This window comes from Sinohyriopsis cumingii, chromosome 5 (genome assembly GCF_028554795.1).
Source record: "Sinohyriopsis cumingii isolate HCF-2022 chromosome 5, ASM2855479v2, whole genome shotgun sequence".
Classification (NCBI taxonomy): Eukaryota; Metazoa; Mollusca; class Bivalvia; order Unionida; family Unionidae; genus Sinohyriopsis; species Sinohyriopsis cumingii.
The window spans coordinates 137555633-137576221 of NC_142965.1; the positions used below are offsets into that span (position 1 = coordinate 137555633).

Below are 20589 nucleotides of genomic sequence, written 5' to 3' on the forward strand. Positions count from 1 at the left end.
ACAAACTGATCAAAGGTATCCATGTCGTTTTCAGCGCTGCGAAGTAACCACACTGATACAGGGTCGTTTTTACACAAGTAGGCAATAGCATCAAATAGTTTCCTCTCCGCGAGAAAACCATCCCTGGAGAATTGTTCTCCCAGGAATTCTTCGGGTATATACTTTACTGTTCTATCCCGTGGAAATATTGTGATCGCGGGCGTCCATGCGTGTTCGTTATGATCAATAATTTTGATTGGGGCTCCCTTTGATTTATACTTTGATTCGTGTAATACTTCACCGGTTATCGTTGTAACGGTTATTGGAAATCTCAACGACGTTTCTAATCTCGCTATGTCGCTGATGGTCGCTCCACGCTCTTTTACGGTTAGTTCCCACTGGTTGATTTTGCTACGTCGTAAATCAGTCAATTTGTTTCCTCGACATGCATTTGTAAAATGCTCTATTATTCGTTCTGCTACACAATTTATCCCCGTTGACTGTTTCATCGGTTTCAGTTTTCCGATATCAGGTTTCTTATTTAACGGGTATATCCCATAAACAACTGCTGTTTCAGGATACGCTCGTTCATAGTATGGTCTGTCAATTCCGGTTAACAACCCCGGCTTGGAGTCGCGGCTGACAGTGACTGTTTTCTTGTCGCTGAAAACTGGTTCAAATTTATCACGTATGATCCAATCGCCTGATTCCACCCGGACAATGAATTTTACTCTGAAGAAATACCTTTTACTGTCAAGTTGTGATATTATCATTGCTGCGCGGTTGTCGTTCATGGTAGCATCAACAACACCATCAATTCGAAATGTTGACCAACTATGAGATGCACCATCACGTTTGAATTCATTGATACAATCGCGTATTTTATTCAACAGGGTTTTATCGTTTATTAACGCTTTTGGTGTGTCCTTGAGGACTCTATCGAGATTGAACTTAATATTTTTCCAGGGCTTAATTACTGCTAATCTCTCAAACTCATCCATATAATTAAAACAAGTATTTAAATGAAAGAATATAGTATAATGAATCACTGCAAATGGTTGATGATTGGGTCGACAACCCCGTGCAATAAATCATGTAGAGGTGAATTCTGCGGGTATCATTTACAAAGCGTTCGTAATGGTTCTCTTGGCCCCCTGCCGTGCTTGGTTTGTCACGTCGGTGTAAGAGGAAAATCGCAGTTGTGTATTAATTGTGGCGGAAAGCGATACAGGGAACTAAAACGCTATTATGACAAGCGAATTATAAACGCCGTCATTGACCCCACCGCAGACTTCGTCATTAAAACCCCCCAAGACTACGTTGAAAGATTCATAATTAAACCAAATAATAAATTAGACAAGTAGTATTATTATACAAATGGACCAAGAATTTCAGCCGCATCCCCTGGTCGTCAATTACGAGGCATCTCGCGACGGCATTGTTAGAAACCGCAAACTGAAGAAACCAGTTGGCACCGTAAGTAATCAGGGATACTTGCAATTTACTGCAGGAGGAAAAAACTATTATGTTCACAGGATTGTATTTGAAGCATTCAACGGATTAATCGAAAATGGGCTTGTGATTGATCATATTAATAATAATAAGACTGATAATTCTCTTACAAACTTGCAAGCTATCTCGCAAAGTCAGAATACCAAAAAAGGCCAAACCGGTAAATACCCAAAGAAAGCAAAACCCGTAAAGTCATTTGATACAACAACTCACGAGGAAAAAATATTTCAGTCGATGAATGAGGCAGGAAAATATTTTGACATTTATATCGCCTCAATACGATTTGTTGCAGAAGGAATACAGAATTCAGCGATCTCAAAAAAGACCGGGCATAGAATTCGATTTTCATATATAACAGAAATCAGCGAGTGATGAAGTCACCGGCGCCTATGGCGCTGACGAGGTCACGTCTAACGAATTATTAAACACCTTCGGAATTGATACACGGGGTTTCATTTTTCTTTTTATTTAAAAACAAGATGTTTTATAAGAATAATGAATATCGAAGACATCAATAATATATTAGCCGAGATTTCAAAATTAAAAAATCAAGGAATTGAATTATCTGATGGTCTCGACAGTGAAAAAATATTATCCGATTATGAGATTATTAACGAACAGTCGAAACGGGGGCGTTTTACCCTGGCCCGCGAGTATTTTTTTATAAAACGATTACAACATACGATTAATGAGAACCTGTACCACAATGACGCAAATGCATTCATTGGACTATTCACTGCCGTTGAAATAATACGAAAAAAACTCGGACGTGTTTATGAACGACGCCGGGAGATTTCTAGTAAGATCAAAAACATTAGAAGGATTATAGACGAAAACTCCGTGGAGCCCCCGATGGTACACTCGGCGGAAAATTAGAAAATTGCGGATCAATTTACAATAATGGTAGGTGAATCACTTACTACTCGGCTAGCCAGAGAGCGGCTAGCAGCGCTTAAAAAGTTTATACCGTTACGAGACAGAGTGAGAGAGAAACTTCAAACGCGACAACAAATGCAAACTGATTTTGCTGTTGGAAGTGAACAGTTATTTGCCCCGGTAACTAAAGCGACCAAAGATGTTACGGCGGCAACTGTGCCCGTTCTTGGTGCGCTTGAAAAGATAGCGGCAGAGACAAAACAAACAAAAAGGTCCTTAGAAACACTTCCTGCAAAAATAGCGGCTGCTACAACACGGAGGCCGCCACCACTCGCTATAACCGAACCACAAGAACCTTATGTTACAATGGCCGACGAGGAAGAATTAGGTGCTACTGCGAAAGAACCAGAAGAAGAAATACCCGAAGAAACACCAGAAGAAGAAATACCGGAAGAAAAAGAGGGGAATATACCCCGTATTGTACTCAAGAAGAGCACAATAGATGAAATTAGAGGCTTCAGCAGCAGGGAAGAATTAATTAATTTTGCTGCCAACAATTTTGCTAAGAGCATTCGAGATAAGAAGCATATCAATAGCGGTTACGAGAAAAATATAAAGTCGTTAAAGGACTGGGCAAGAATAGTGTATTTAGCGAGTAAACATAAAGATGCATTACCACATCGTAGTAAATCCGATTACGACGCATTCCACAAGGAAGTTAAGAGTATAACACCAAAAAAAGGAAAAGGATACTCTGTTGGTAAAGAATCCTACGGCGTTACCTGTCCTAATAGTGTTCTCAGTGATATATCACGGCTGGAAGTACTAATCGGAGGAAAACGAGCCGGAAATAACTCTCCGGAAATAATCAATGAGGCCGCTGATATTTGCAAGCGGTTATTTGCAGGCGGTATTATGGACGTTAATGCATATCGAACGCTCATAGACGAACTCGTGGATGATTAATTGGAAAACTGGTGTTTTTAATAAGGATGATCATACACTACAACCATGATAAACCAGTACTCGTCTACGTGGTAAACTCGCGATTGCCTATTTACCGCGCGTACTATGGAGATGGTCTCGGTAGCACCATTGCGGGGTTATTTACAAGAATGGCTCCAAAAGTAGCGCCGTTAGCCAAACAATTAGGAATGAAGGCTATTGATGTTATTCGTGATAAGGGTATTAGTGCCATTGGAGATGTTGCCGGAAGGGCGTTTTCTGCCGCACGAGACAAACTAATGTCGTTGGTGAAATCCAAGAGATTTTCAAAAAGAAAACAGAAACCACCGGTAATGCCATCAACGACAGTGATGCCTGCAAATGTCAGTAAAGTAATAAATAACGCCGTGGAAGAAAAACTAGAGTCGTTGGCGACGACTCAGTCGTTGGCGACGACTCCGTCGTTGGCGACTTCGCCATCCGCCGATGCGGCAACCAACGCGCTCATGAACGCGATAGCGGGGAGTGGTTTAAATTCAAAGAATTTACGACGAAAACGACGTTGATGGATTTCAATTGAAAACATCAACATGATAAATAATAGAATGTTTGCGCGTACCGCTGATCCCGCGTTTGATATGGACGCCCCAGTGCGCAGGGATGATTCTGTCCGTGATTATCAATTTTATTCTTATTATGCAGCGCAACCCGACCTACGATCGCGAATTGAACTTCAAGTCCAAGATACCAGTAAATATTTTTTGCCGTGTGAAGCGTTTATCGAAATCGAGGGAGAACTCGTGACAAATGCCGCCGATAATGCACCATACGCAGATGACCATCGTGTTCGAGTTGGCTTCGTCAACAACGGTATCATGGCGTTATTTGAGAGCGCCAGATATCTTATTGACGGGCGAGAAATTGAATCAATAGAACGCGAGGTTGATGTTGCAACAACGATAATTGGGTTGGCGAGATACTCGGATGATTATACAAGATCGGCGGGCCCATCTATGATGTTTTCGAAGGACACCACTAATAACGCTGATCATCTTCAGTACGTTAACGTGCTGGCGGAAAGAGATACCGCAGTTGACCCACAGGCTGAAGCAGCCAATCCAGACCGCAGAGCAAGACCAGGCGCTAATTTCAATATTATAAAAAGCACCAACAATGATTACAATCTAGGATTCGCAGCACGAGTAGGAATGTTGCAAGGACCACGCCGACAGTTTTCATGCGCGATTCCACTCCATCACATATTTGGATTCTGCAGAAATGTCAGAAAAGTTGTCTATGGGGCTAAGCATACAATCGCGCTGACGCGAAGGGGCGATGATAACAATGCAATATGGCGTGCTGCTGGCGTCGCTGCCGGTAAAGTCGTTTTAACTAAAATGGCATTGTGGATGCCGGTGCTGACTCCATCAGTTACCACGGAAGCACGATTGTTAGCATTTATGGAACAGGGAGGGAAATCGTTGTTGAGTTGGCTAGCGGTAACAACTGATGCTAAAGAGGATAACGTCGCCGATACGTTTACATGGCACCTGGCGTCAAAACAGGGTGTTTCAGCCCCGCGTCATATATTCATAGCGCTGCAGAATAGGGAACGATTGGGTAGTCAAGAACGCAGCCATATGATATTTGATCAATTAGGAGTCAGGGATGTTTCGCTGAGAATAAACGGACAACAGGAACCATCCGAGGATATACATCTTAATTACGGCGACAACCATATCGCACGTGTGTATCATCGATTGCTGTCGTATATGGGTCGTGATCAAAACGTCGACACTGGTTTGCAAATATCACAACTTGATTTTAAAAACCTGTATCCGATTTATTATTTTTCGCTGGAACATCTTGATTTAACGAGACAATCCGTCGTTGATATACACTTCCGAGCTCGTATAGCCCCGGGTGGTGTTAATTATAGAGCGGTTGCTGTCATTCTCAGCGATAAATCAATGCTGCTAGAAGGCGTTGGTGGACGAATGAGAATCGTTGATGCGCCAGTGGAAAACATGTAATTGAAAACACAAACGCGTTTACAATAAAATGTCGTATAGTGTCGTCAGTGTAGAGTTGACTGATGGTCAAGTCAAGAAATTACGATCAAAGTCGGCTAAACAATGCGGGACCACAATAACGCTGAAGCCGTCACAGATGGCGGGTGGTAATCATAAGATATCGTTGACGGCGCGTCAAATAAAACATTTCAATGATGCGATGAAGAATAAAAAGGGTGTTCAAATAGATTTTTCAGCCGCAGCAATTAAAAACATGGAAAAGACCGGTGGGATATTTCCGCTGTTAGCTGCGATTCCAGCGTTGATTGCCGCGGCCGCACCAGCAGTGGCTAAGGCGGCGGCGTTAGGAGCCGTTGGTACCGCGGCAGGAATGGCATTAAAGAAGGCAACCGGGAAAGGCTACAAAAAAAAACGACCCGTGGCCGGAAAGGGTCTAAGACTACCGGGAACCCCGTATTCATGGTATTCGGGAAAGGGTCTAAGACTACCGGGAACCGTTTATTGACTCGGGAGTCAATGACTCCAATGTCTAATTTTGATTTAATAGAGGCCGCAAACGCGCTAGCGATAAAAAACTTCAGAGGTGTTTTTATGAGGGATCAATTACCGGCGGCACCAAGGAATATTGAAACCGGCATAATTAACCTCGATGGGTCCTCCGGAGCGGGAACTCATTGGGTTGCGTACGCGATTGATCCGCGTGCAATCGTCTATTTTGATTCATACGGGTTAGCTCCGCCGAAAGAGTTCATGCGGTATATCCGGGCGTGTTCATCCCGGGCGTGTTCAGCCCGGGTTTTTTATTCCACGCTGCCAACACAGCAATTGAGTGACCCGCCGATATGTGGCCGTGAGGTATTGAACGTACTCGCGGCGATTTCATCATCGCGAAAACCACCTCATATGGTTGTAAACGAATACACTAGTGGGGTCGTAGAAGCTCAACGGATTTTAGAGAATAACATTTACAATAATAATGATTGATATCTGGGGACGACCGGTTTCGGCGCTGAAAAAGCCCACGGAAACGCCCGCCACCGATGACATAAAAAAACTAATTGAGGATGAAATCGCTGATACGTTGAACTTAACCAGTGTTGACCCAGATGAAATAGTTGTATTTCAAGACCGCCAGGGTAAATTGAAATCCGGTAATGTGTCGCTAAATGACGTTTTATTACGACAGCGTGATGCCGCCGAGAACACCATCGCGTTGTATACCGCCGACGGACGAATCAAACCGGGTGGATATATATTTCAGATAGAGAATACGATAGAATTAGTCCAAGACGGTGTTATAAGGTTGAATAGATCAATAATCGAACTCGAAGGGCATGTGAAAACAACTATCGATAGATTTTTTGGGTACCCGATAGTATTCGAACCAAATCTTGCAACAATAAAAAATACTATTTTGGAGTTTACGACGCTGTCGGGCCAATTTTACACGTTACGAAAAAATGTTAACAGGATCGATGACAACTTTGATAAATTCCTTGGTAAAAAAAATACCAAGCCGGATGAAATCACAATAACTATAAATGATATCACTGCGTATGGACAGGAAATAGAAACAATCAAAACTGATGTTGCAACAAACAAAAAGGGTGTAGACGCGCATGAACGGGAAATAGAAATAATCGGCGCTAATGTTGCAACGATCATAAATAATGTAGACTCGCATGGACGGAAAATAGAAACAATCAAAACTGATGTTACAACGATCATAAATAATATAGACGCGCATACACAGGAAATAGGAATAATCAAAACTGATATTGAAGCGAACAAAAAGGGTGTGGACGCGCATACACAGGAAATAGGAACAATCAAAACTGATGTTGAAGCGAACAAAAAAAATGTAGACGCGTATTGGCGGGGAATAGGATTAATCAAAACTGATGTTGCAGCGAACAAAAAAGGTATAGACGTGCATACATATGAAATAGGAACAATCAAACTTGATGTTGCAGCGAACAAAAAAAGTATGACCGAGAATACACGGGAAATAGAAACAATCAAAACTAATGTTGTAACGATCATAAATAATGTAGACGCGCATTGGCGGGAAGTAGGAATAATCAGAACTGATGTTGAAACGATTAAAGACGGACTACCGAGAGTAGCAGAGCAATTCGAAAAAATAAAAACCCCTCATGAGAACATCATCAACACAGTATACACAATTCGGCATGGATCATTCGATTGGACTCCTACACAGAATACAGTAAATATCACCGCAACTGTTAAGGGCATTTATCGATTGACACTGGTTTCAATGATGCAGTTTAATATATTATCGTCGAGTTCATCCGGGTTTAACAATACAATATCAACAATTATAGACAAGAACGCAACTGAACAGTTTACAATTTATGCCGTTGATAGAAATCTAGCCCGGGCAAACATTACATGGTATGTGGAATTTGCAGCGAATCTAAGTAATTAAAAACACTAGCTCTTTTAAAATAAAAATGACCACCAAGGAAGTTGAATCAGAGGTATCACCGACGTCACATCAATATCGATTCGATACCGCAAAAGAATTCTCCGCGAATTTAAAAACGCTTTCCGAACAATACCGTGCAAAAATAAAAAAATACCGCCGAAAAATAACCGCCATCGACGCGGTCGTGTACTCGGTGTCGGGTATAGTAGCCGGTACCGGTGTTATTTTATCCACGGTGACCACGATAGCCCCGATCGCTGTTCCAATCGCTATCTCCGCGATGACAACAATTGCTGGAGTCGCCAACGCAATCACTAGGAAGATATCATCGTGTTTTCAGAAAAAACTCAACGAGTATACAGTAAAACATCAAATAGTATCCGACGCATACTCGAAATTATCCGGGTTGATCTCGTTGTCGATTGATAATTTGTTCGTATCCGATGTTGAATTCTCCACGATGGTCCAGTTGTATAGCTCCGCGATGTCAAAAATCGAGGATTTTCAACTGGAAGCCGGAACCACCTGGTTGTTAAAATTAGACACTAAAAACAACGAATAATAATAATGTCGCTGAACCCCGAAGGGTCTCAATTACTTCAGCGGATCGCGGAGAACACCACTCCGGTACAAACAAATATGATATCGATAACATCAACGAAACCCGAATTCAGTGTGAACTTCCCGTCGCCGGTTCCAGTGAAGGAAATAGCGCTGGCAAAATTGCGAGTATATCACAGTTGGCCTAATATCCGAGCGGACGCATTTAACGGACAACAACCTAATAACTCGCTGGTTTTTGCACGGACAAATAAACCCGATGGGACCCCAGACTGGGAGGAGGTTACAATACCAACTGGGTCATACCAAATAGAACAAATCAATAAAGAATTTCAACGCAGGATAAAATCGATCACAGGAAAGGAATCAAAAATCGCTATTACGGTTCATGAACCGACGTTATCATCGACGATTGAAATAAGCACACCGGGGTATATGGTTGATATTTATAACAGTTCAATAAGAACCATACTAGGATGGCCTAAGAATCCACCCGCGGACACCCCCCCATCAACTATCCTCAGACACGATAACGGAGATGGTGGTAGGCATATTGCTCCATACAACGTAAATATTGCATCGGTGATAGCGATTAATCTAGTGTGTGATGTTATCGAAGGGAGTTACCAGGTGGATACCAAGCAATCAAATCAAGCTCAACAGGGGTATATCCTTTATTCGTTTTCACCAACAGCCCCTCCGGGATTTTTGATCATTGAGAGTCCGATTAATCCGGTCTATATGCGATGCCATGATCGGTTTTTAACGAGAATTAATTTCAGACTTACCGATCAGTCAAATAACCTAATTGATCTGCAAGAGGAGGAGTTAGTGATCACTCTGTTTGTAAGATCATAGCAGCAGAGGGGGGCAATGACATCGACGCGGTCGTCGATGTGCTTACCGGACGCTGACGACGCTGGGGATCGACGCGCAGAAGGTGTTAATTAAACCAAATGACGACGCGACGATCCCCCAAAGACGTCGTCGTTTTTTTTTTACCAGGCGCTGACGACACTAGATCGTTGAGTTGCAGAAAGTAATAATTAAGCAAAATAACGATTGGACAAAATGTCCGATTCGCCCCCCCTGCTGCTAGGTTTAAACAGTCTACATGCAGGTTTGACAGCTGCGATATGCCACTGTATTCGTCTATTCACTTGCTATAATTCTTTCAATCAGATTTTAATCGGTTCTGAAAATCAGTTTAAATCTATGCGTAAAATATGTTCGCTATATCCAGCGATAGATGTAAGGAGTACGATTTACAAGCTGTTAATATATATATATATATATATATATATATATATATATATATATATATATATATATATATATATATATATATATATATATATATATATATATATATATATATCACCAAACTATATAATGGACAGGGTAAATTTACTACAGATGCTGCTTTGATCCTTACAATGAATTAATTTATATTTTTGAAGGCTTACTTGCATTCCATTATGCACTTGTTGTCATACGTCCTTCCATCATTTCCGCACACAGGCGAGTAGATTGCAGGACATAGACAATCCCAATCATTGCTGTTCCTCATATCCTTACACGCACCTCTGTAAGCCATTGTAACATGTCTGGAGATTGGAAAATAACATTAATTCAATAATCCGATCAAATTAAGGTAGATGTATGTGTTTTCAATTTAATATTTAAATCACGGTTATTACCGCAAACGTGGTATCATGTCATGAAGTACGACGCAAGGCATTATGGATCAGTTCCACACATTACATTTATATATGAACATATTAACGAGTTTGTTTTCTTAGCAGTACTGCACAACGTTGTGTCAAAGTCTTGAGAAGGAGCGGAAAAACGTGTAATCATTCTCCTTATTTCTAGTGGCGTTAAGGCGCATATATTGTGCGTCGACTATTTAATCCGTCGTATACCAGAAGGTCTCATTGAGATGGACTTGTTTCTACAATACATTGTCGATGTCTTTTAAAGCCTACTTCAGGCGATAATTTTATCAAACATTTTGACAATTTTGATCAGTATTTTGCACGTGGATTTGAACAATATCTGAATCTTGAAAATAGTTAATATGATGCAAAAACTAATTTATTATTTGATTTTGTCTTTTTGTTTGACATTATGTATTTTCTATTGGCTTCCCACTTGAGACTATATTCGTGTGAGCCTGCATGAAGACTGTGGATCCAAAAATGGAAATGATGAATGTTTTTATTAGCTTTTCATGTCAAATTTACAAACTTTCAGTGGTGTGATATTCACACGTAATATGTTTCTCAATTATTATGTTTAGACTAATTTTGTTTTAAGTTAGACAAGGCTTTGGCCATTGGCCATTTTGTATATGGTGAGGATAATGAAATGAATTTCGCTAATGTTTATCAGCTACATCTATTTATGGAAATGTCAGTAAATGCTGAAGTTGGCTTGTATTGTCTATACGAGTTCAAGATTTGTGATATTAGTTATGTCAAAGACAAAATTTCGATTAGCTTACTCGCATTTGAGAAAACACTCGTTTCCATAGGTGTTACCGTCCGTGCCGCACACGGGACTGTGTTCCAGTGTACAAAGGCAGGCGTGCTTAGCTGACGACTGTGCGTTGCACTTTTCTTTATGATCCAACTCGACACCACTGAAAACAAATATATTATTCTGATTTCGAAATAATATCATCATCGATTACAAAAAGTCCCGTTTCCAATCAGCATTGCTACTGAAAACGTTTACGTATATAAGTAATTTACATAGAAGAAAGCAGAAGAATATTTAACGATAGTTTCTATAAAAAATCCCAAACTTCTCCAGTTGTGAGACGAACCTATTGATGGTTGGTGATTGTAAAGTGTTGCTGGACATAGACCATCTATTTGATTTTGAAGCAAATACACAGAAAGCAACCAAATGACCGTAAACAACTTCATAAAGCAATAAACAGAATTTTGACGCAGTTTGATTAAAATCGTCAAGGCATTAAAAGGCATGGATGTCTTTCTAAATCATTAAAAGCGAAACCATTCCGTCATGATAAAGGCAACCAAAACTAAGATAAGAAAACTTTAGAAGCCCCCCCCCCCCCTTCCTTACAGTTGAATGGATATAGAAATTGAATACAAATATACCCAAACAGGTATCTTGGTGTAAAGATATTAAATGTCTACAAAAAATAAACGCCGATTTGCTAGTCAATTTGACAAATGTTGGTAAAATAGGTTAATTTTCAAACTCAGTTTACTCAAAACAAAAAATGGAATAACACAGGTATTTATATTTACGTGTGTATGTCGGTGATATAATGTCAATTGTGCCTAACATTACTAAAAGTTTACATTCAAATATCTTAATCTAACAAACAAACGCTGACCAGAATTTGACAGACACTGACAGCTAAAATCCTGGCAAAAAGTCCTTTCTGTACTGGACAAATTAGGCTGATGTGCAATCAGATACGGGTGAATATAAACAGATGCGAAACTCCTTGAAACAATTGATTGCATGACACACGTGATCCAGATTTATTGATATCAGGAGGATGAGCGATCTCAAACCCACCCGGAGCCACAGCTTGTTTCTTTTGGTAATGTTCTTACTCTTGCTTTTTGTCTCAGTACGACATTACAGTATCTAAAGACACGATCAAGATAAGTAAAACTTGTTTTCTTCTCAGTATGCAGAGGTCGAGTGAGTTAAATATGTAAGGAGTTATTTTATAGGCAAGGTTATATGACCCAGCTTTGGTGGGTGTAAGTTTGGATTTCACCAGCATAACTGACGTGTGGGCACACATTTTACCCTGGATTCGTTTAACCTGATTGGCTGAAATTACAATTTGAATTAAAACTGACAGACCCGATGAACCGTGTCTAGAACTGACTTTAAGATTTATTTTGGTCAAATTGGAGACACGTTGAAGCAACTATTGGTTATAACAACTGTAATACTCAAGACACGACACCTGTCCTTTCCAAGTTTAGATTACACAACTCTTTATATCAATATGGTCATATATACATGTACAGTTGACTCCATTTTAAGCTAATTGAGCTATTGTAGATTTAACTGCAGTAAGCCGTGCTATATATCAAACTGGAAACAGATCTTTAAAACCCGATGTTGTAGAGTTCGATATATATAATAGATCTTCAAAACCCGATGTCGTTGTGGAGTTCGAGATATATATATATCTCGAACTCTACAACGACATCGGGTTTTAAGAATCTGTTTCTAGTCTGACGAGAAATTGCATCTTATTTAACCGTAACGCATATCCAGATACAAATATACATCAATCGTCTTAGGTGATTGTTGGAATCAATGAACTCTTATCAATCAACGATCGAGTAATTGCTTCAATCATCTTTCAGGATACATATTTAATTAGCAACAATGTATGTGCAATAAGAACGTGTATATTTTCAGAGACAAACACGTTCAATAGTGAACCATTACATTATTGTATGCTTCCGCTTATTCCGTAATTCATTATTCTCTGAGGTAAATTTCAGAAAGATCGGTAGAAAGAAAGATATATAGATGGGTATATTACTATTTGTATGCATTCTGGTCAATTATGGACTTAAAGATTATATGTTTCCTTCAGTCATAGGTTACATCACGCAAGCAATTACCCCCATATCAATAACATACATTTTAAAATCATTTAGTGACTTTGGCCATTTGCTTGGTTAAGGTTAAACACGAGACTTAATTTTCAATCAGATTGTTCGGTTTTAAACGTCTGCATAAATTTATACATGCATTAAGTTGGTGACATCGAGCGGTAGACATCGACAGTACGCTGTTTGAACTGTTTGATCTTTTGTAATTAATATGAAAATATTTACCTCCAAATGACTCTGTGAACAAGTATATAGTCCCTATTCCAAGCGGCGACCCTACATTGAATTAGGTAATATTTTTGAAGGCTTACCAGCAACTCATTTCACATTCGTTGGCATACGTCTGTCCATCTTTTCCACACACAGGCCTGTAGATTTTAGGACAACTACAGCCGCAGCCATTACTGTGCAGCTTATCCTTGCATACACCTTCGTGAGCCATTGGAACACCTCTGAGATTGGAAAATAACACATATCCTATAACCCATCCATTGTATGCTAGATTTATATCATTTAGGCTTAATATTCATATACGCTTATCACCGCAAACACGGTTTCATATTGTGCAGTATGGCGCAATGTATTATGGATCAATATTGCACAGAACCACCTACAATGTTAAATTAATTGTAAGAAATACTTGTATTATACAAAAATTATGGGTAATTCGATATGTATTGGAAAATATGAACTAGTTTTATTTTCCAAGCAAAATTGCACAACGATCTGATCCAACTATTGAGAACGATGGTAGGAACTTTCTTTCTTCGCATTTTTCTGGTAGTACAAAGGCGCGTGTACAAAAAAACAAACAACAAACTAATTAGGTATTTGATTTTGCTTTCTTGCTTGACCTTATTGCTTCATTTTATGTTGTTCCTCCCACAAGAGAAATAGCTTCGTTATAGCTTGCATGAAGCATTCCTTTGGACTAAAATACGGAAATGCTATAAGTAAGGAACCCCACCCCCATTCTTTAAATGTTTGCATTGTCTTACTCGAATATTTAAGTTCAACATGACATCTAGTAGACGAATGATTTCTTTGGCTTTTGCCATCGAATGTCCAGATAATATTTCCAAGTATTATCTTCATTTTGTGTTAAGATATGCAAGGATGTGACCATTTTTATACGATGGGAACAAATGAAATACATGAACGTTAGTCAGCTACATGTTGTATAGAAATTCAGCAAATGGTGCATTAGGCGTGTATTGTCTACACAAGGTCTAGAACTGTGATATTACAAATAGAAGCCGCCTTTGAGATGAATTGAGATGGTTAGTAACACTTGTCAATAACTAAATATCGGTTAGCTTACTTGCACTTGAGAGCGCATTTGTTTCCATAGGTGCGACCGTCAGTGCCACACACAGGGTTGTATTCCATGGTACATATGCAGGCCTGGTAATCTGAACGCTTCATATTGCACTCTCCTTCAGCGTTCAACTCGACACGACTAAAAATATAAATATATTATTATGCGTGACAAATGATGTACTCACGGATTACAATAAATCTAGTGTTCGTTCAGCATTGTGACTGAAAACATTTTCGTTTAAGTGTATGCTGTGAAACGAGTCTGTTGATGGCTGGAAACTGTAAAGGGATGTTCGACTCAGACTGTCCATTCGATGTGTGTATTGGTCCAAACGAAACAAGAAAAGAGATTTTATAGGACATGCTATCATAAAGCGCTAAACTGTATTTTGACGAAATTTTATTGAAAACATCAAGGTATGAAAGTCTTGCAAAATCGTCGACGTTACTAAACGTTTAGATAAATTCAAAGAACTGGATCTAAAATAAATAAATGTTGAGCAGAATTGCCGTTGTTGTAGTTATTGTACATTCGTCAGCACAAGATTGGCTATACATTTTGGCCAGTATGAATGGTCTTGGAAGGACCCAGTAAAGCCCTGGAAAGAATCACCGATCCACGAGAAGCTATAGGCAAGCGTTCTCTCATACACACCTTGGCCGAACCCGAGATTCGAACCCACGCAGAAAGAGGTGAGATGGCAATCTTTGGTAACGGTGAGCGCTTTAGACCACTCGGCGAACAGAATTGTACAAGCTCTACAGCAAGGATCCTGGTATAATGTGCTTTTTTAATGCTGCTGGTTTGTCATCATCTATGGATGGAGATAAACAAATCAGAGCAATCGTGAAATAATTGTTTTCATAACATATATGATCAAGAGTTATTAATGTCAGGAAGCCGAACCAATTCAGACACAACCGGAGTTATTGTTCCTTCCTTACGAAAATGTTCATATTCTTTCATTTTGTTTTCAGTATGACAAAATAATCTTTGAAGAAATTAGTCGTACGTTAAATACAACAAGAGTTGGTTTTCTTTGTAATATGCATGTAAGGATGTCTTGAGCTAAATATGTAATGTGTTTAAGTTAATAATATTGTAAACGCAAGATTGTATAATCTAGATTTAAGAAGTGTAGCCTTGGATTACATTAGTATATCTGACGTCACTCTAGAATCACATAGTCTGACTGGCTGACATTTAAGTCTGGCTTGCAATTGACATATGCATTGGCTTAGTTTCAGAATGAACTTAAGACCTTTTGTTGTTCGAATTGATGCCCGGTTGTATTAGGTTATCTGAAGCAAAACTAAATTTGAAATCATTATGGCTATGAATGTTTGTAACCTTGAAACGAAATCAAATGGCCAACGATTTCATCGTTTCGTTTTATTGTATTGTCATATATAGCCAGATAACCACATTAATCATCCGATAACAATAATAAAACCAGTAAAGGTGCAATCAATAAATCATTGAAACAGCCAATATATTGTTTCAGGCATCCTTCGTGGTAGTGCATTTATAACAAACAGAATAACAAGAACCATATACGAAACAATAGCATCTTTAATACTCTTTCTGTAACATGCATTCTTTTGTTTAATCTTCCAACGGAAAGAGATTTTCTACTCTCTCCATATGTTCTGTGTTATATTCGCAAGCAATATTTTCTACATTTTCTGTGGGAAGATCAGTTACATTTGATTCCGGCGTGCAGTTTTCAAGACCTAAATATTGATAAGCTTACTTGCACTGAGAAAGTATTCGTTTCCATAGGGTGACAATCTATGCCACACAGGATTGAATTCCATGGCATAGATGCAGTAATTCCCCCTTTTCTTAACTGCTGTTGGAGCTTATTCGTAGACATGTCTGATTTACTAAATAAACTATGCGTGACTAGAATATCTCATATAGATGTTTACAAAGCTCATGCCAATTTTGTTCCATGTATTCTGAAAACGTGTTACATGCAACTTTCTTTGAGATGATATCGACAAAAAGGCACTTCAATTAATTACACGCAAGGGTGATATCGAATATCAGTATAAATGCAAGAACATATTACATCATATGATTACAAATCAACTGCAAAACGCATAGGACCATATACAAATTTAGCATGCAAAAATGTTAAAGTCACATAATGTTAGTATCAAGCTGAATACACAGTTCACGTACTACTTAGAATAACTAACATTCCTTTTCATATTTAGTTTTTCAAACATCCTATAGTCGCAATAATTTCCTCGAGTTAAAAAATGTCAAGGTAGTTTTGCTTCTGACACATTGACATCATACATATTGCTCTTCACTTCATTTATCATGTATATGTAGAATAGGTTTGGCTTCGTTTGATTTATCTATGACAAAACAGCATTATTATGTTATTTCGTGACGTGGCAGTTGGAATGAAGTGCATAACCCAGGGACACACCAAGTAGTCGATACGGCCTATTCTTACGTTATAATATGAAAACACGCTCATTTTACCTTGTATAAAATTTTATATAGCCTTGTTGGAGATCGATTTTTAGACATATTGACAAGTTTAACTATGTATTGACATCACCTGCACCCCATTTCACACTCGTTGTTATACGTAATACCGTCATTCCCACACACCGGCATGTACTCATTGGTGCAAGAACAAAATGGGTTTCCGCCTGGAAATGAAATACGTATTTGGTGCATATGTTTTTATCTGCTGCAAAAGACTTGCAGAGTTAAGCGTTGAAATAGCGCAACATACAATAATATATAGTTCAGAGTAGGAATATATGTTTTAGAAAGTTGGTATATGTTTCTAAAATTAGTGAAATCCAAAAGATGTTTTTTCTTTTTCTACTAATACTGAAATAGTTTTGGAAAATATAAATAAAGGACCTGAAAACTATGACTCTAATAACAAATCCATAAAAAATCCAAATATATAATCTACTGCCAGTCTTTAGAAGAAAAAAAAGGATGATTATGGTCATGTGTATGTTTGTCCTTATATTAAAAAGGACTTTGTGACGCTTTATAAATGATTGTATTTTTTGGACTTTTCAATCGCATAATATGGAACCTATTTTAGTTGTCACTTCAATGTCAAATGAAATGACCATAAACATATCTGCCATTATGTAAATTGTAAACATAATCACTATATTTGATCGTATAGCTTTTTGTTTGGAGAGAGAGAGAGAGAGAGAGAGTTTTTAGGTGTTCTCACCTGCATGTGCCACAAGGACTATTAGGGTTACAAAGAATACAGTCCGCATGGTGCCTACTTCTGTCTCTTAAAGAAAACTTGTATATCACACCTAGAAACTTCAATGGAAAGCATACAGTTAAAAAAATTGTAGAAACAATTTAACTTTACTTTGAAACAGGTGTACTGATTTCACCGTCCATTTTATTCCAGAGATAGTAATGTCAGGGTATACATTACAGAATTCTATAGGTTATTGTTTTGATTAGGATATGAGCCACAAGTAATAATGGATGAACTGTATCTCTCAAATGTTACTCAATATGCTCGTGTAATATCTTTTTCTTATAATTTTCATATAAATTTACGTTAAAGCGTGTTAATAAAAAATACAGCAAAGTTTTATACTCTGCAATACTTAGCGAATTACCTGTTACATAATAAACCATAAGGGGCAAATATTGTAAATACCAGACGTGTTTGCAATGAATTCTATACGTGACAATTTCCGTATTGTGTTTTTCTGTGTGAGAGAAAATTCAGGCTTTCTCACACGCAATAGCTAAAACGCCTAGTAGGCTACGATGAATACGGACTGCATGCTGTATACTTCGTCTTTGAAATTATTATGTCCGTACTCACGTTATAACAGTTGTCTGATTAACTAATTTTTCTTGGATCCTTTTCAAAGCACATTTATGAAATTATTTACATCATCGGTAATATCAAACTTGTTAGAGTAATCTGTATAGCATGTGTTCAATAGCAGATGACTGTTCAAATACTAGCTTTCAATTACCTGACAAAGCATGTTTCTGAGTAAACAAATACTAGACTTGAATAACTCACCATACATTACAAAACAGTAACCCTTGTCCCTAACAGGCGTCAATTTACCTTCTTTGTTAGTTTTTCAAATTTATACTGCTCGAGAACTGCGTTAAGTTTAATTTTCAAAACTGAAAAGAAATATCATTTCAGATATTTATTAACAATGTCATTATGAACAAAATCTATAATAAAACTAGCATTCAACATGTAAATGAAATTCCCCTTCATAAACACATGAATAATGTATTCGTCCTGTGCAGAGAAAAGCGAGTACAACTGTCAAAACGCAATCAACACTACGGGTAAAAAAGAATTAAGAAAATCATGTCACAAAATTTAAAATGTATCACTAAGCAATTTAAATTACTCACCATAACTTATGGAGATCAATATGAAAAAGAACAATTATTTAATTTCTCCCTCAGCTTTTATGACGGATTTAACATAGAAAAACAGTTATTGAATTTATTGTTACGCATTTCATTTATCTTTTGTGATGATTCCTGAAGAGGATACACGTTTTCTCCGGCACAAGAAACGCGTCTAATATTGGCATTATTATTAGAAGTACAATTAATTTTTAGGTCATTTGTTATTTATAACTGTCTTTATGCGCATGTGTTCAGATAAAGGACTTTGAAACATTGTTAAAATAAATAACAACTGCCACATAAATTACTTATGTTTCCTAGCAACACTTTGTTCTTTGTCTGTAGAGGTAATAATGAATAAGGAAAAGTTTTGGAAAAAATTACGTTTTCAAAAATATCGATCTAGTACTTGAAAATGTCATCATAAGTTATCATGAAACACATCTGTGCAACAAACCTATGATCATACTCATGTATTTTCTGACAAATCATCTACATTAGAGAGTAGTCGCAAGCAACATCATGTCTGAATGATATTAAAGTAGTTTAGTCTTGCCGGTTTAATACGATCAACGAACTAATTATATTTCGCCATAATTAAATACAACAAAATAGTATTCCATAAAAGAACAAGCATTTCATAATTGGCAACGGAATAAGAGTCGTCTCCGAAAGCATTTGACGGAGGAAGCGAAACGGGTTTAAGACGAAGAATATGGTGCACTATCATTATGATGCTTACGGGTATAGGATTAATTGCCATGTATACAAATCCTGTATGAAATACAAACAGAAAGGAATCTGTAAAAATGAATGTCGTTACGCTTAGACAGTATGGGATTCCAATGGTTTAATACTGATGGCGACATGAAAGTGCATGGCGTCACGTAAGTCTGATTATGTAATAATTTTAATTGATAACGTTACAGTGTTAGCTCTTTTCTCTGAAGAGTAATTAAGTTTAATGTTTCGTATCTGATATCATTTACACACCAAGCATCAAGCAATCTTATGTGAACTATTGTGAATTCGAAGGAACAGAGAGAGAGAGAGAGAGAGAGAGAGGGTGAGAGTTACCAGTACGAAGGATCACTCGTTCTGCACTCCAGACCGTTGATGAAGAGACATGTTTCTATACTCCTTTATCTTCTGATAAGTTTCCGGTTGGAAGATTACCAGAGACAGTACAGTATTGACGTATTTGCCCAATGCAATCTTCGCAAGGTGGGATAGCTGCAGATCACACCTTCGTAAATCCTAAGGAACGCTTCTCACTTTGGACATTTCTTCACAAAGACGTTTGTGATTAGCTGGATGGTGCAACAAACCACTTGGAGGAGTTATATAATTCATTTTACAGAACAATTGTGACATCAAATCAAATAGTACGTTTATATATATATATATATATATATATATATATATATATATATATATATATATATATATATATATGAGTCACGAATGCCATCATCACATTGAGTAACCAGTGCAGATATGTAAACATTGGGGTACATGCCCTGACAGCGTATATTTGTTATAATCATCATTTCATAATAACATTAAAAGTGTCCGTAAGCAATGTAGAAAATTTCGTACTGATATTTCAATAAACACGGAAGTTATAAAAAATATATTGTTTCGTCCCCAAAAGTACGTCCTCAACAAGGAAATTTAAACAAAAAACGAAGACAAAACATTCATGAAAAACGAGAACCGTTTAGGGACTTTGTATATCTTTCATGAATAGTAGCAACCTTCGTGGCACAATGTTTAATTTGTGGAGATAAACAACCTTTGGGAGACAAATGTATATAAATATGCATAAATTCAACCTTTGACAGATTTGTCTTTACATTTCAACATTTGAGCTTTTCTATA

General features: G+C 37.9%; 1 protein-coding gene across 3 annotated transcripts in view; it reads right to left on the reverse strand.

Moving 5' to 3' along the window:
• LOC149800333 (uncharacterized) overlaps positions 1 to 19207 on the reverse strand; it is a 31405-nt gene extending 12198 nt beyond the window's left edge. Inside the window, exons 1-7 of one of the 3 annotated variants that reach the window (XM_089959932.1) lie at positions 18356 to 19207; positions 17528 to 17618; positions 16883 to 16976; positions 14305 to 14442; positions 13295 to 13435; positions 10862 to 10999; positions 9822 to 9962 (exon numbers count right to left, since the gene is read on the reverse strand). In XM_089959932.1, the coding sequence (XP_089816058.1) occupies positions 9822 to 9962; positions 10862 to 10999; positions 13295 to 13435; positions 14305 to 14442; positions 16883 to 16976; positions 17528 to 17576 (701 nt within the window). In that variant the 5' untranslated portion in view covers positions 17577 to 17618; positions 18356 to 19207. Of the gene's footprint in view, positions 1 to 9821; positions 9963 to 10861; positions 11000 to 13294; positions 13436 to 14304; positions 14443 to 16882; positions 16977 to 17527; positions 17626 to 18355 lie in introns of all 3 variants that reach the window. The other 2 variants (XM_089959930.1, XM_089959931.1) reach the window with 2 other exon arrangements.
• Positions 19208 to 20589: the final 1382 nt, after the last annotated feature.